Source organism: Pseudophryne corroboree, chromosome 12 (assembly GCF_028390025.1).
Source record: "Pseudophryne corroboree isolate aPseCor3 chromosome 12, aPseCor3.hap2, whole genome shotgun sequence".
NCBI classification, from domain to species: domain Eukaryota; kingdom Metazoa; phylum Chordata; class Amphibia; order Anura; family Myobatrachidae; genus Pseudophryne; species Pseudophryne corroboree.
The window spans coordinates 39,990,810-40,006,651 of record NC_086455.1 but is presented as its reverse complement, the minus strand read 5'-3'; the positions used below and the strand labels follow the sequence as shown (position 1 = coordinate 40,006,651).

At 46.7% G+C, this 15,842-nt stretch overlaps 1 protein-coding gene across 1 annotated transcript in view; it reads right to left on the bottom strand.

The window, feature by feature from the left end:
- The window catches only part of LOC134980519 (coiled-coil domain-containing protein 175-like), an 89,028-nt gene extending 74,858 nt beyond the window's left edge, over positions 1 to 14,170 (bottom strand). The window contains exons 1-3 of the mRNA XM_063947367.1: positions 14,040 to 14,170; positions 11,013 to 11,098; positions 7,917 to 8,028 (exon numbers count right to left, since the gene is read on the bottom strand). Coding sequence (XP_063803437.1) covers positions 7,917 to 8,028; positions 11,013 to 11,098; positions 14,040 to 14,109 — 268 coding nt within the window. The 5' untranslated portion in view covers positions 14,110 to 14,170. The remainder of the gene's footprint in view (positions 1 to 7,916; positions 8,029 to 11,012; positions 11,099 to 14,039) is intronic.
- Between the last annotated feature and the right edge of the window lie 1,672 nt (positions 14,171 to 15,842).

The window sequence follows — 15,842 nt, the reverse complement described above, 5'->3', positions numbered from 1 at the left end:
TTCTGTGACGAGCTGTTCTTTTGACATACACCTTCAAAGCCCTCACAACATCCAAAGACCTTAAAGTAGCAGAGGTGATGGTGAAACGCGGGCACCACTTTAGGAAGAAATTGCTGACGAGTTCTGAGTTCAGCTCTGTCCTCATGGAAAATTAAATAGGGACTTTTGTGCGACAAAGCCCCCAGCTCCGACTCAAGTCTTGCTGAAGCCAAGGCCAACAGTGTGACGGTCTTCCACGTAAGATATTTTACGTCCACCTCCTGTAATGGTTCAAACCAGTCCGATTGGAGGAACTGCAGTCTACATTGAGATCCCAAGGTGCCGTGGGAGGCACAAAGGGAGGTTGGATGTGCAGAACACCTTTCAAGAATGTCTGAACCTCAGGGAGAGAAGCCAATTGTTTCTGAAAGAAAATGGAAAAGGCCGAAATCTGGGCTTTATGGAGCCCAGACGCAGGCCTACATCCACGCCTGCCTGCAGAAAAAGCAGGAACCGTCCCAGATGAAAATCCATTGCAGGATAATTTCTGCTCACACACCAAGACACGTATTTCTTCCAAATACGATGGTAATGCTTAGACGTTACCCCCTTCATGTTGATCTGTGGATATCCCCATCGACTTGTCAAGCACCTGAACACTTTTGGGTGAAGGCCCCACTCCCCCGGGTGCAGGTTGTGTCTGCTGAAGAAGTCTGATTCCCAGTTGTCTATTCCCGGAATGAACACAGCGTTTCTTTCTGCCCACAGGAGAATTCCCGCCCTATCGGTTTATGTACGTTACTGCCGTCACATTGTCCGGCTGGACCTGAATTGCCTGATCTTGAAGAAGATGTGAGGCCTGCAGAAGGGCGTTGTATATGGCCCTGAGTTCCAGAATGTTGATCGGAAGGATGACTTCCTGACTTGACCATCTTCCCTGAAACTGCACCCCCTGAGTGACTGCTCTCCAACCTCTGAGGCTTGCGTCTGTGCCTCTGGTGCATGTGAAGATGCAATCTGAACCATTTGTCCAACAGATCGAGCTAGAAGGGTCTTGCGTGAAACCTTCCGTATTGAAGAGCCTCGTAAGAGGCCACCATTTTCCCCAGAAGCCGAATGCATAGATGCACTGACACCGGGTTGGCTTCAGGACATCCCGAACCATCGACTGGATTACCAATGCCTTTTCCAACGGAAGAAACACCTTTGTGACTCCGTGTCCAGTATCATTCCCAGGAATGGGATCCTCCGTGTTGGCTCTAGGTGAGGTTTCGGAAGGTTCCGAATCCACCCGTGATCCTGGAGGAGTTTGGTTGAGAGAGCAATGCTGTCCAGTAACCTCTCCCTGGATGGCGCTTTTATCAGGAGATCGTCCAGGTACGGAATTATGTTCACTCCCTGTTTGCGGAGTATAAACATCATCTCTGCCATCACTTTGGTGAACACCCATGGTGCCGTGGAGAGACCAAATGGCAGGGTCTGGAACTGGTAGTGACAGTCCTGCAGTGCAAACCGTAGATAAGCCTGATGAGGCGGCAAGATTGGAATATGAAGGTACGCATCCTTGATATCCAGAGACACTAGGAATTCCCCCTCCTCCAGACCTGAGATCACCACTCTCAGAGACTCCACCTTGAATTTGAACACTCGTAAGTTCAAAGACTTGAGGTTCAGAATCGGTCTTACCGAACCGTCCGGCTTCGGTACTACGAACAAGCTGGAATAGTACCCCTTGTTTAGTAGATGAGGTGGAACTGGAACAATGACCCGAGTCTGTATCAGTTTTTGGATGGCATGCTGTAAAGTCATACTTTCCTCTTGTGAAACTGGCAAGCCTGATTTGAAGAATCTGTAAGGTGGGATCTCTTGGAACTCCAGTCTGTAGCCCTGGGAAATAAGATCTATGACCCTGGGATCCTGGCACGAATTTGACCAGATCTGACTGAAGAATTGTAGTCAGGCTCCCACCTGACAGCCTTCCAGGCATTGCAGTCCACCGTCATGCTGAAGTCTTTGAGGAAGCAGAGCCTGAGCTCTATTCCTGAGCACCTACAGTTGCTGGTTTGCATGGTTTACCTTTTGCGCCGCTGGAGGACATAAAAGCACCTCTGGATTTGCCCTTGAACTTGGCCGTCCGAAAGGACTGTAACTTAGAAGCTGAATAAGTCTGCTTAGTTGGAGGGGCTGCGGAAGGAAGATACATAGACTTACCCGCAGTAGCTGTGGAGATCCATTTGTCTAGTTCATCTCCAAACAAGGCCTCTCCTGTGAATGGAAGGCCTTCCACGCCTTTCCTGGAGTCTGCGTCAGCAGTCCACAAGCCCCTGTGTGCCGACACTGCCATAGCGGCGGTACGTGCGTTAAGCGCGCCTATTTCCTTTATGGCTTCCACCATAAAGTTTGCAGAGTCCTGTATATGCTGCAGGAGTAAGATAACATCCCCTCAATTAGGTTACCTGACCATTTAGTAATGGCTTTTGTGAGCCACGCACATGCAATAGTGGGTCTTTGGGCCGCCCCAGCAGCTGTGTACAATGATTTCAGTGTAGTCTCAATTTTATGATCAGCCGTGTCTTTTAGGGAGGCTGCACCAGGAACAGGCAATACAATTTTACGTGACAGCCTAGAGACTGACGCGTCCACTATCGGTGGATTTTCACATTTTTACCTAAAGGAAAAGATGAGAGCAACCTTTTAGGGATCTGAAACTCCTTATCAGGATTAACCCATGGTTCTTCAAACAGGGTATTCAATTCCTTTGACACCGGAAAAGTAACTAAGGACTTCTTCTTTACATTAAAATAAGATTCCTCACTCTCCTCTGATACCTTACCAGGAATATGCAGAACATCTCTGATAGCCTCTATAAGAGCCTCTATTCCTTGTGACAGAGCCACATCTCCCCACTCCAAGTCTACCTCATCCTCCTCCAAGTCTGACCCATCAGCGTCAGTCAGATTGCAGGATATGGGCCAGAGATCGCTTTTGCGGACAAATGGGAGGGGACTGAGACGCTTTTTTGCTGCGGGCCGGGAAGCGACAAGTAGCATCCGGCCAGCACGCTAAAGCTGCGCTGGCCGGGAGCTACTCCTAAAGTGCAAAAGCATCGCCGTTCTGTGGTGCTTTTGCACTTCTGCTGGCTGGTGGGGGGGGGGGGGGGGGGGGCAGCACTGACATGCGGGGCAAGATAGCCCTGTGCTGGGCGTCACCCCGCATGTCTATTGTCATGATTGATCGTAGCCCTGCAAAATTTTGCAAGGCTACGATCAACTCGGAATGACCCCTCATGTGCAGTGCAAGGGGAGCAGATATAATGTGTGCAGAGAGAGTTAGATTTGGGTGGGGTGTGTTCAAACTGAAATCTCAATTGCAGTGTAAAAATAAAGCAGCCAGTATTTACCCTGCACAGAAACAAGATAACCCACCCAAATCTAACTCTCTCTGCACATGTTACATCTGCCCCCCCTGCAGTGCACATGGGGGGTAATTCCAAGTTGATCGCAGCAGGAAATTTTTAAGCAGTTGGGCAAAACCATGTGCACTGCAGGGAGGCAGATATAACATGTGCAGAGAGAGTTAGATTTGGGTGGGGTGTGTTCAATCTGCAATCTAAATTGCAGTGTAAAAATAAAGCAGCCAGTATGTACCCTGCACAGAAACAAAATAACCCACCCAAATCTAACTCTCTCTGCACATGTTATTTCTGCCTCCCCTGCAGTACACATGGTTTTGCCCAACTGCTAAAAAATTTCCTGCTGCGATCAACTTGGAATTACCCCCTATGGGGGTCATTCAGAGTCGATCGTAGCTGTGCTAAATTTAACACAGCTATGATCATGTTCCCTGACATGCGGGGGACGCCCAGCACAGGGCTAGTCCGCCCCGCATGTCAGTGCCGGGTCCCCCTCCCCGCACAAGTACAAAATCATTGCACAGCGGCGATGCTTTTGTATTTCAGGAGTTACTCCCGGCCAGCGCAGCTCCTGTGGCTGGCCGGGAGTTGTTTGTCGCTGCCACTAGCCGTAGCGGCTGCGTGAGACGTCACGCAGCCCGCCCCCCCAACGGTCCAGCCACGCTTGTGTTGGCCGGACCGCGCCTCCTAAACGGCAGCTTAACGCCGCCGTCCAGCCCCCTCCCGCCCAGCGACTGCCTCTGTCTCAGAGGCAATCACAAGGCAGCGACGACTGCCATGCACCGGCGGACTGTGGCTCCGGCGCATGCGCGGTTCCGACCCGATCGCTGCGACAAACTGCAGCGAGCTATCGGGTCGGAATTAGCCCCAATGTGCGTGTCTGTGTTTGTAGCTGCAGAGATCATGACTACTAAGTTACACTCCACTAGAAGATGGTCTAGTAGTGCAGTGCAACATAGTAACCCAATAAAGGACCTTATTCAGTAAGAATTGCAAAATTTGCGAATCGCAATCTGCCCGATTATCGAACAACTGCACAAGTAATAATAGCGACAGAAAATGCGTACACATCGTAATCGCAATGTAGCCGCTGTTTGACTGTCATGAAGCCGGCATTTCTGGGCAGAAACCTGCCATTTTCTGTGTGGGTCTGAAAAAATGCAGGCTTGCCCAGGCGTTTTTAAGGAGGGCCTCTGACATCAGCGATGACCACTTCCAGCCTCTTGTGTTGCAAGAATTGTGGACGCAGATAGGAAAAATCTTCAATGTTCCGGCAATTGCATATAGTTATATAGTTTTGCGATCAGCCCACATATTGCGGTGCGTTTGCAATTTTTGCAATGGGTGTTTTTTCTTTATTTCTGAGCGGCAACTTTTTGATCGCAGAAACTGCTTTTTGGTATAACGTTTTATTCGGTTTTACACAAATAGGCATTATACATAAGAAGATAAATGCAAGGACAGCAAGTAGTGTGCCCCATGTGGAGAAATATATACTGATGTTGCAAAGTGAACATATAAGCAGTTACAAAAAATATACATATATCCAACAAGTATACAAGTGATAGTATAACGCCATAAGAAACAGTACTAGATGAACTATAATACTATGAAATAACCAATTATTACGTTCAATAAGAGTCAAGAAATGGGGGAAGACGAAGACAGAAAAGGGGAAGGAATGTTAAAAGAGGAACAAGGAGGAAGAAGAGGACGTAGGAGGTGGGGGGGCGGTATGGGGGGGTTTAATGTGTAACTCCCGAGCATGACAGAAAAGAGGGTATAAGTAGGTCATACTGCAATCACAATTAGAGGAGGGCAAGAAGACAATTAAAGTAATTGCAATTACAGTTACAGATTTTCTGAAGTAATGGTAAGATTGTGCCATATAGCTTTTCTGGTCTCTGCATCAAGAGAAGAGATATACTTTCCCCATTTTTGAACGAATTTATCAAATTGTCTGCCTGGGTTGAGCGGAAGGGCTCTCTTGTCAAAATAAAGCAGTTGTAGGAGTTTGCATTTCAGCTCTTGGATGGTCGGGGAGGATTTTTTGATCCAGTGTATTAGGATGAGTTTCTTTGCCATAGTTAAGGTAATAATAAGGAAAGGTGAGAGGCTACGATCTTTTGCGGGGAGCTTCCAATCTCTGAAATTTAGACATAAGCAAGCCAGAGGATTTAAATCTAACTTCAATTGAATAGATGTGTTGAGGAAAGCTAAGACCTTACGCCAGAATTTCAAAATTTTTGAATAAGACCAAAAAGAATGAAAATATTTGGCATTAGCCATAGAACATTTAGGGCAGGAACCGGATTCTAAGCGTGTTAAATGTTTTCTCTGAGCAGGTGCGATATAAATTCTGTGTATTGATTTAAAGTGTACCTCCTGTAGGTAAACTGAATGCAGATCCTCCAACACGACCCGCCCCACTAGGTACAAAATGCTCTGTTTCTGGACTTCCCTCTTAATGTATGATTTCCATCACCTGTGTTGAACTAGTTAAATGATAAGAAAGCTGTTTCTTCACAGGTGATGGCAATAAAAAATTAAGAGGGAAGTCAAGAAACAGAGCATTTTGTACCTAGTGGGGCGGGTCATGTTGGAGGGTATGTGAATGGAGTGTACTCATTATCCTAGGGGTCTGTGCATTAAAGAGGTCAGGAATATCAACACTCCAGGCACGAGTTAGTATATCAAGGTTGTCATCGGCTTGAGATTTGAAGAGAATGGGATAGAGAGATTTAATTTTAAAAATATGCGTGGAGAGCGAATTGAGTAAAGCGTCCAGAGGGTGGATTAGAGTAAGTGGTGAGTTGACTGGTCTTATAGATTGGGCAAAATGTCTTGCTTGTAAGTATAGATATAGGTGAGAGTTAGGAAGATCATAAGTATCTTTGAGGGAGGAGAAGGATAATGGGGGTAATTCCAAATTGATCGCAGCAGGATTTTTGATAGAAATTGGGCAAAACCATGTGCACTGCAGGGGAGGCAGATATAACATGTGCAGAGAGAGTTAGATTTGGGTGGGTTATATTGTTTCTGCATACCTCCCAACATTACCCTCTCCAGGAGGGACAGAATGCTCTGCTCCTGGACTTCACTCTTAATTTATGATTGCTCTCACCTGTGGTGAAACACCTTTCTTATCCATTAACCTGTTCAGCAGAGGTGCCAGCAATCATACAATAAGAGAAAAGTCCAGAAGCAGAGCATTGTGTCGCTCCTGGAAAGGGTCATTTTGGGAGGTATGTTTCTGTGCAGGGTAAATACTGGCTGCTTTATTTTTACACTGCAAATTAGATTGCAGATTGAACACACCACACCCAAATCTAACTCTCTCTGCACATGTTATATCTGCCTCCCTGCAGTGCACATGGTTTTGCCCAATTGCTAACAAAAATCCTGCTGCGATCAACTTGGAATTACCCCCAATATACATCCTCCTGGATCAAATAATTTTGTGGCTAGATTGAGACCTTTCTGAGACCATTGGTGTAAAGTAGGATTTAGAGAGGGACGGGACAAAAGTAGGGTTACCCCGGAGTGGAATGAATGACATACCTCCCAACATGACCCCCTCCAGGAGGGACACAATGCTCTGCTTCTGGACTTTTCTCTTAATGTATGATTGCCAGTACCTGTTTTGAACAGGTTAATGGATAAGAAAGGTGTTTCAGCACAGGTGATGTCAATCATACATTAAAAGGGAAGTCCAGAAGCAGAGCATTCTGTCCCTCCTGGAGAGGGTCATGTTGGGAGGTATGGAATGAGGATCTAGTGTGCGAAGATTTGAGAGCAGAAACTGCTTTTTAACAGAAATTGCAATCCTTACTGAATAAGGGGGGTCATTCCGAGTTGATCGCTAGCTGCTTTCGTTCGCTGTGCAGCGATCAGGCAAAAAACGGCACTTCTGCGCATGCGGCACAATGCGCACGCGCATCATACTATTACAACGAACGTTGTAGTTTCACACAAGGTCTAGCAAAGCCTTTCAGTCGCACTGCTGGCCGCAGAGTGATTGACAGGAAGAGGGCGTTTCTGGGTGTAAACTAACCGTTTTCAGGGAGTGTTCAAAAAAACGCAGGCGTGTCAGAAAAAATGCCGGCGTGGCTGGCCGAACGCAGGGCGTGTTCGTGACGTCAAAACAGGAACTGAATAGTCTGAAGTGATTGCAAGCGCTGAGTAGGTCTGAAGCTTCTCTGAAACGGCACAAAATTATTTTGTAGCAGCTCTGCGATCCACTTCTGCTAAGCTAAAATACACTCCTAGTGGGAGGCGGCTTAGCGTTTGCACGGCTGTTAAAAACTGCTAGCAAGCGAACAACTCGGAATGACCACCAAGGTCCAAAGAGCACAACTACAGGAATACACCCCCAATTACTGGGTATCATAATAGCTGGCATAAGTACTGCACATTTATCTGAAGTACGACTTCACGGCCACACACGTACATTACATATCGCAGTATATTTCAAGTGTATTTCATAAAATAACTTCACATATTTTTGATACCTGTTAAACGTTACCTTCTATCTCCTTTGTGATGATTCCAGGTAGATGCATCATTGTGTATCGTAACTTGCTATTTTCTATTGTCTCTACTTCCAGAAGCTCACGTGTATTTCTTCTTATGTCTTCCTAGTTAATGGACAGAATAAATATGGCCCCACATGACTACAGAAGAAATGTGCATTGTAGCTCTAGGGCAGTGGTTCCCAAACTCGGGGCCTAATTCAGACCAGATCGCAGCAGCAAAATCTTCCTCTAATGGGCAAAACCATGGCCCTCATACCGAGTTGTTCGCTCGCTAGTTGCTTTTAGCAGCATTGCACATGCTAGGCCGCCACCCTCTGGGAGTGTATCTGGGCCCTCATTCCGAGTTGTTCGCTCAGTAAATTTTTTCGCATCGCAGCGATTTTCCGCTTAGTGCGCATGCGCAATGTCCGCACTGCGACTGCGCCAAGTAAATTTGCTATGCAGTTAGGTATTTTACTCACGGTTTTTTCTTCGTTCTGGTGATCGTAATGTGATTAACAGGAAGTGGGTGTTTCTGGGCGGAAACAGGCCGTTTTATGGGCGTGTGGGAAAAAACGCTACCATTTCTGGGAAAAACGCGGGAGTGGCTGGAGAAATGGAGGAGTGTCTCGACGAACGCTGGGTGTGTTTCTGACGTCAAACCAGGAACGACAAGCACTGAACTGATCGCAGATGCCGAGTAAGTCTGGAGCTACTCAGAAACTGCACAGAGATGTCTTTTCGCTATATTGCAAATCTTTCGTTCGCAATTTTGATAAGCTAAGATTCACTCCCAGTAGGCGGCGGCTTAGCGTGTGCAATGCTGCTAAAAGCAGCTTGCGAGCGAACAACTCGGAATGAGGGCCCTTAGCTTAGCAGAATTGCGAATGAAAGATTAGCAGAATTGCTACTAAATAATTCTATGCAGTTTCTGAGTAGCTCCAGACTTACTCACAGGTTGCGATCAGCTCAGTCCGTTTAGTTCCTGGTTTGACGTCACAAACACGCCCTGCGTTCAACCAGCCACTCCCCCGTTCCTCAGCCACTCCTGCATTTTTCCCTGACACGCCTGCGTTTTTTTGCAAACGCCGGGAAAACGCTGAGTTGCCGCCCAGAAATGCCCCTTTCCTGTCAATCATTCACCGAACAGCAGTGAGACTGAAAAGCGCTGCAGAAGCCACAGCAAAACAGCTAAGTTTTGTGTTAAATAACTAAGCGCATGCGCTCTGCGTACCATGCGCAGTTAGCAACAAATCGCAGCATAGCGAAAATCGGCAACGAGCTAACAACTTGGAATGACACCCAATGTGCACTGCAGGCGGGGCAGATATAACGTGCAGAGAGAGTTAGATTTGGGTGGGTTATATTGTTTCTGTGCAGGGTAAATACTGGATGCTTTATTTTTACACTGCAATTTAGATTTCAGTTTGTACACACCCCATCCAAATCTAACTCTCTCTGCACATGTTACATCTGCCCCACCTGCCCTGCACATGGTTTTGCCCATTAGAGAAAAAATTTGCTGCCGCGATCAGGTCTGAATTAGGCCCAACAGTTCATGTTTTCCAGGTCTCCTCACAGAATCGCAAGTGAAATAATTAGCTCCACCTGAGTAATGAATACACCTGTGCACCTGCTAGGTCACCTGCAAAACATGAACTGTTTGGGGTCCTTGAGGAGTGAATTTGGTAACCACTGCACTAGGGAAGACTGCAAGAGGTACAGTATATTCATATCCTTTCATCAGCCTGTCTTTTCCTAGTAGTAAGGAACAGAAACACATTGTAATCACACCTGACTCCCCATACAGCAAAATGCACCTTTACCTGAGCTCATCGCATTGTAAGAAGGAGTACCTGACTTCTGTTGGAGTACCACAAGCTTGCGGTGCAACTACCAGTCTATGGCAGAGTTTCACTGGTAGCAGACACATGATTTCAGGACAATTTAGGATGACTAGAAAGAAAATCAGTGTACGCAGTCCAGCTTTAAGTGACTGCTGTTGGTTGGGTCTAATAACCAGAAATAAGACAACCCCTCTACTGTGTTAAGCTAAACAGCAACTCTACAGCTACAGTAATAATGAATGGCTAGATGCACAGGGTTCTCTTTTGCCCACAGCTTAAATAGCAAGCCAAAATGGTAATTATAGCAAGACAATGGCACAATGGTTTGAACTGCAAACTCACAATGCTCTGGGGATATGGATTTGATTCTGATTAATTCTGTGTGGAGTTTGTACATTCTCGCTGTTTGTGTGACTGTCCTCCAGGTCTCCTTCACAATCAGGGTTGGATTAAGGTTTTTGGGGGCCCCAGGGCAACTAATTTGAGGGGCCCCTACCAATACAATTGTCAAGAAGATATACTGGTGATTTTATTTAAAAAAGTGTACTGCGTAAACACTCCCAGCACCACAAATGTATTAAACGCACTGTAGTTGGCCCAGTTTATATTATGCCAAACAGAAACCCCTGTTCACCTATGACACTGTGCCCACATGCTGGTATTGTAGTTGTAGCAATGTGTGAGGGCCCCGGCCCCAGGAAGACCACAGGCAGCTCTGTTGTTAATTTGTCTCTCTCCAGTCTCCTTCCACAGTCCCGAAAACATACTGGTAGAATAAATAGTCCTAGGGGGTCTATTCATGAAGCAGTGAAACGTGTGGAGAAGTGAGCCAGTGGAGAAGTTGATCATGGCAACCAATCAGTGTTGAGGTAACATTTCTAAAGTAAATTCTATAAAATTATACGTAGCAGCTGATTGGTTGCCATGGGCAACTTCTCCACACTTTTTTCACTGCTTCATGAACAGACCCCCGGTAGCGTCCAGTTTCCCTTCGTGGAGAGGACCTTTCCCATAAACCCCTGAGTCTATGTCACAAACTATTTGAAATAGTAGCCTGTGGCGATCGAAGCGAGCCCGCGAGGGTCCACTGGTGCATAGAAAAAAAGAAAAAAAACCCTCAAACGAACGGAGAAAACATTTAGGTGCTGTAAGGGCGGAAGTTCTCTCCTGCCCTCTCGTTATGTCACTTCCAGGTCCTCATCACGAAGGGAGCATAGACCCCCTCACATGCCTGCCTGCTGACTTTCTATACATCCTTACCAACTCTTTCACCGCGTCAGCCACTGTCACCAAGTGCTGCAGGGTTTCTTCATCGAACGCCGGCTCTTCTTCCCTCAGCTGTTTCTCTATATTAAAGGAGGAGGAGCTGATCATCAGATCTCTAACATGTTTTACTGTGTTACATTTTCCACTGTTTTGTATGAATAGGAATGTGGTAACCCCTTATCCTTTAATAGTTTAACGGACATCCCAGGTATAACAACACGCGTACTTTATGGTACAGAGAGAAAAACAAAACTGAACTGGATCCGAAGAGGAAGTATAAATTAAGTTACCAATTCTAAACAGAAAAAAAAAAAAGCTAAATCATATGACTGCAAACAAATTACTGTTTCAAAGCATTAAAAACAGTTCTGGTCATTTGGAAGATTTGTGGAAAGGCTTCATAGATAGAACCAAGTATAGACTGGCAGAACTGCAGCAGTGAGCCGGAGTGTGCAGGTAACAGGGGCAGCACAAATACATTGTTATTATTATTTCTACTAAATTTTGATAGTCTACTAAATTAGAGTTATTTGCCTTTTTTGTATATCTAATACTAAATATATAATAATATATAATTTGTATGTTCTAATACTTATAGTCTAATGTACATACAACTCGTATAAAAAAAATGTGTATATACAGTAGTAGTCAATATGAGGCAAGCAGTGCCAGCAGCACCTCTGGCAGCTGCCTGTCTATAGGCAGATGCGGGGGGTGGTGGGTGATGCCCTACAAGGACAATAGAGTTGGATGGACAACATATAGGGCCCATGTTACCACAGTATGTAGGCTCTCCTGGAATCTAGGTTATCTGAAAGCCGAGTGAACCATATCATTCTGTGAAGTGCCCAAAAACATGGGAGTATCCTATTAGCAGCAGTAATTTAACCGCTGTTAATAGGTTCGCTGGGGGCTATTCAATTAGCCCTGATGCGGCGCGCTCATCCCCTCGATGTCGGTACTTATGGCCTCAGGCACCCAAAGCATAATCCGCGATAAGTGATCATCGGAACCGCAATAACCCATGGGATCAGGAGCTTATCCGGATCCCATGTATTATCGCACGATTGCGGGCCTCTCATTGTATACAGCGATAATGACCAATTACTATATCAGGCTGTTGTTTTTTTTCCAGCCGAAAACCATTTGTAAGTAATTGGATACCCGTGGAAAGAAAAAAAGTATGCATATAAAATGTAAATGTTCTGGTGCTGTGACCCTGCCACAAGTAAGGGCACATTTACACATATAGCTGCACATCCAGTTGTAAAGCGCAATTGAATTTTCTGCGCTGTATTAAAAAAAATTTAAATAAATAAATATATCTGCAAATAAAAATAAGTCATACAATTTGCTAAACAGGTTCACTTTAGACCAGGGGTGGGGAACCTCCGGCCCGTGGGCCGTATAAGGCCCGCAAAGCCGTTCGTTCCGGCCCTCCCGCTTGTGTCAGCGGTGGCGTGTCTCAGCTGTCAGGGCAGGGAGGTGAGCGCGGCTATGTCCGGTGGCAGTGGCGGGTAGGATCTCAAACCAGGTGCTGGTTTGTGAACCAATCAGAGCTCGCGGACCGGCAGCCAATCACGAACCGGCGGCTGGTTTGAGAACCTACACGCCGCCGCCGCCCGACATGACAGCTGAGATACGCCACCGGACGGAGCAGCAGCGATGAGCAGCACAGTGGGGGGGGGGGGGGGGGCACTGTGGGTGCATTTGTGGATCTGGCACTGTGGGTGCATTTGTGGATCTGGCACTGTGGCGGCATTTGTGGATCTGGCACTGTGGGGGAATGTGTGTATCTGGCACTGTGGGGGAATGTGTGTATCTGGCACTGTGGGTGCATTTGTGTATCTGGCACTGTGGCGGCATTTGTGTATCTGGCACTGCACTATTGGGGGCATACGGGTATCACATCCCATTTTAATTGGCAACACCCATTTTTTGGCGCAGAGCAGAACTACCAGGGGGGCAGGGTAATTTTTAAATTGATAATATTTGTATGGCCCCCGAAGGATTTTATAAATATCCGAATGGCCCTTGGTAGAAAAAAGGTTCCCCACCCCTGCTTTAGACCAAGGAAAGTTTCATTATGGACTTCATTGTAATTCGCCATGGTAATCCTGTGCTTTTTTTTATTACAGAGCTGGATTACGGGCACTGGCGGCACAGGAACGGTGTATGGCCGCCATCAGCATCAGCTGCAGACATAAGTGCAGTGTTTAAGCAAAGACATATTTATAGGCAGAGGATCCCAAATAGTGTGTGCTCTGTGGCTCCAAGCAATCTTACACGCTTTTCTCCAAAGCGGTGCAAAGTGCCAAATTATTTGGAGAATAAATGTAACAGACATTGCAATGCCCCTGCGCACACAACTCTATCCAATTAGCCAAAATCATTTTTGGGGCGATAAAAACAGCCTGATGGTCATTATCAGGCTATACAATTATAGGCTGTTTTTATCGGCTGAAAAAGGACCCGTGATTGTGCAATAACATATGTGCTCTGGGATAAGTTACCGATCCCATGTTTTATTGCGGCTCCGACGGCTGCTTATCGCAGACTATGCTTTGGGTGCCCGTTAACCCGCGGTGAATCTATTAACAGCTGTAAATTACAGATGCTAATAAGATACCCCCGTATAACTTTCCAATCTCCTGACTGCAGGTCACATAAACGCATCCCCTTTATACATATCAACACTGATTATATATATATATATATATATATATATATATATATATGCTACCTATACAACACTGCTGTTTTAACACAAATATAAAATGATTTTGTCATGAAATATAGCACACAAGTACAACACAAATATATAATATACAAATATAACACAAATAAACAAATTTAACTCAATAAATGTAATAAATATAACAAACAAGTGTACAGGGAATCAAATATAACACACAAACACATTGTAGTGACCCAGGGTGATTGCACCCTGCTAAATCCCTGCTGCCTCTCTGCGGGTGGTCAATCTCTGCAGGGACACCCAGCCTGCGTGCCCGCACTCACCCACTTCCAGGACATGGTCCAGGACCAAGGACACCGCCTTGCAGTCCGGCACCAGCCCAGCCGAGGTCATCGTACCGTCTCCAGTCGTTTACACCGGCAGGGCTGCTTGCTTACACTCGGCAGGTTTCCACGGTAACCAGAAGCCTCACTCAACAAACACCCCCGCTGGAACGTAATGGAACAGTCCGCCGGTTGAGAGTAGTGTATACCAAGTGTTTGGAGGGTAGACCATTTCATGCGCAAAACCAATCTTCGTTGTATCTCTCAAATATACAGATTATTGTAAAGTGAAAATGATAACACTCGCATGTTCTACAGCAATAATAGGGATGTGTTGTATACAACGTTTAGTTTTAAACATAGTAGTAGACGGCAGATAAGACCGCTTGGCCCATCCGGTTACACATGTAGATGCAAACATCACACAGTTGGGTTAATTTTTGTGGGGAGACAATTAACCTACCAGTATATATTTGGGTTGTGGTAGGAAACCAGAGTACCCAGAAGAAACTCACACAAGTATGTGGAGAATGGGGGTCATTCCGAGTCTGCGGTTGACTAGCCCCCCCCCCCCCCCCCCCCCATTACCACCTCAAATGCACACTGCAGCCGATGTTGCAAGACCCTTGCGTGCATTCACAGTGCAAATTAGATGCATGCACAGTACACAACATCGCTCAACTGCACAAACATCAACATTGCGTTCAGTTAGCATCCACCAGAATCAGGCCCCAAAGAATTTACGAATAATAATACTAAGGAGTGTGGGTACTTCTCTTACGTCCTAGAGGATGCTGGGGTCCACATTAGTACCATGGGGAATAGACGGGTCCACCAGGAGCCATTGGCACTTTAAGAGTTAAACAGTGTGGGCTGGCTCCTCCCTCTATGCCCCTCCTACCAGACTCAGTTTAGAAAATGTGCCCGGAGGAGCCGGTCACAGCTAGGGGAGCTCTACAGAGCTTTCTTAGTAGAAGTTTATTTCAGAGTTTTTATTTTACAGAGAGGCTGCTGGCAACAGCCTTTCTGCATTGAGGGACTGAGGGGGGGGGGGAGCAGTGTCCGAGCCACTATCTCCGCTGACTGGACACTGAGCTCCTGAGGGGACAGATCGCTCCCCGCCGCAGGGGAACGCTCACCCCAGCGGCATGCCGCCACCCCCTTGAGGAGCTGAAGTTTGTGGCGAGTGAGTCACCGACCCCCCCTAGCAAGCGGGGGGCCGGTGTGAAGGTGGCGGCTATAGGGTAGGAGTGCAGCGCTGTGAGAGCCCTACACTGACCAGAAAGCCTGTCGGGGTCTGCGGATCTCAGCCAGCAAAAAATCCTCAGGCCAGTATAATCTTGGAAGAGCGGGAAGACAGCGCCATTAAGGGGGCGGAGCTTCTCCTCAGAGCGGACCCAGCAGCGTTCAGTGCCATTTTCCTGCGTGCAGACACGCTGCCAGTGGAAGAGCAGTCCCTCCAGAGCACCTCCAGCTATCCGTACGGTACCAGGGGGTTGTAGAAGGGAGGGGAGGCTGCGTAAGACTGTGTCACCTATTAAGGGTCTCCCTATACCTATATAGCGCTGTGTGTGGGTTGGCTCCAATCTCTGTGTCTCTCTGCCATTCTTGGGGGGGGGAAACTTTGTCTCCCTGTACCCTGTGTGTATATGGGGTGTACATGCAAACACGTCTAGAGACTGTCTCATATGCTGCAGAGGATTTATCTTCTCAGGAAAATCCCATCCCATGTAATCAGGATTGCACTGTTGTAGCGCAGATCCCAGCTAGAGAATCGGAGTGGTTAGCCTCTCTTAGGGGGGC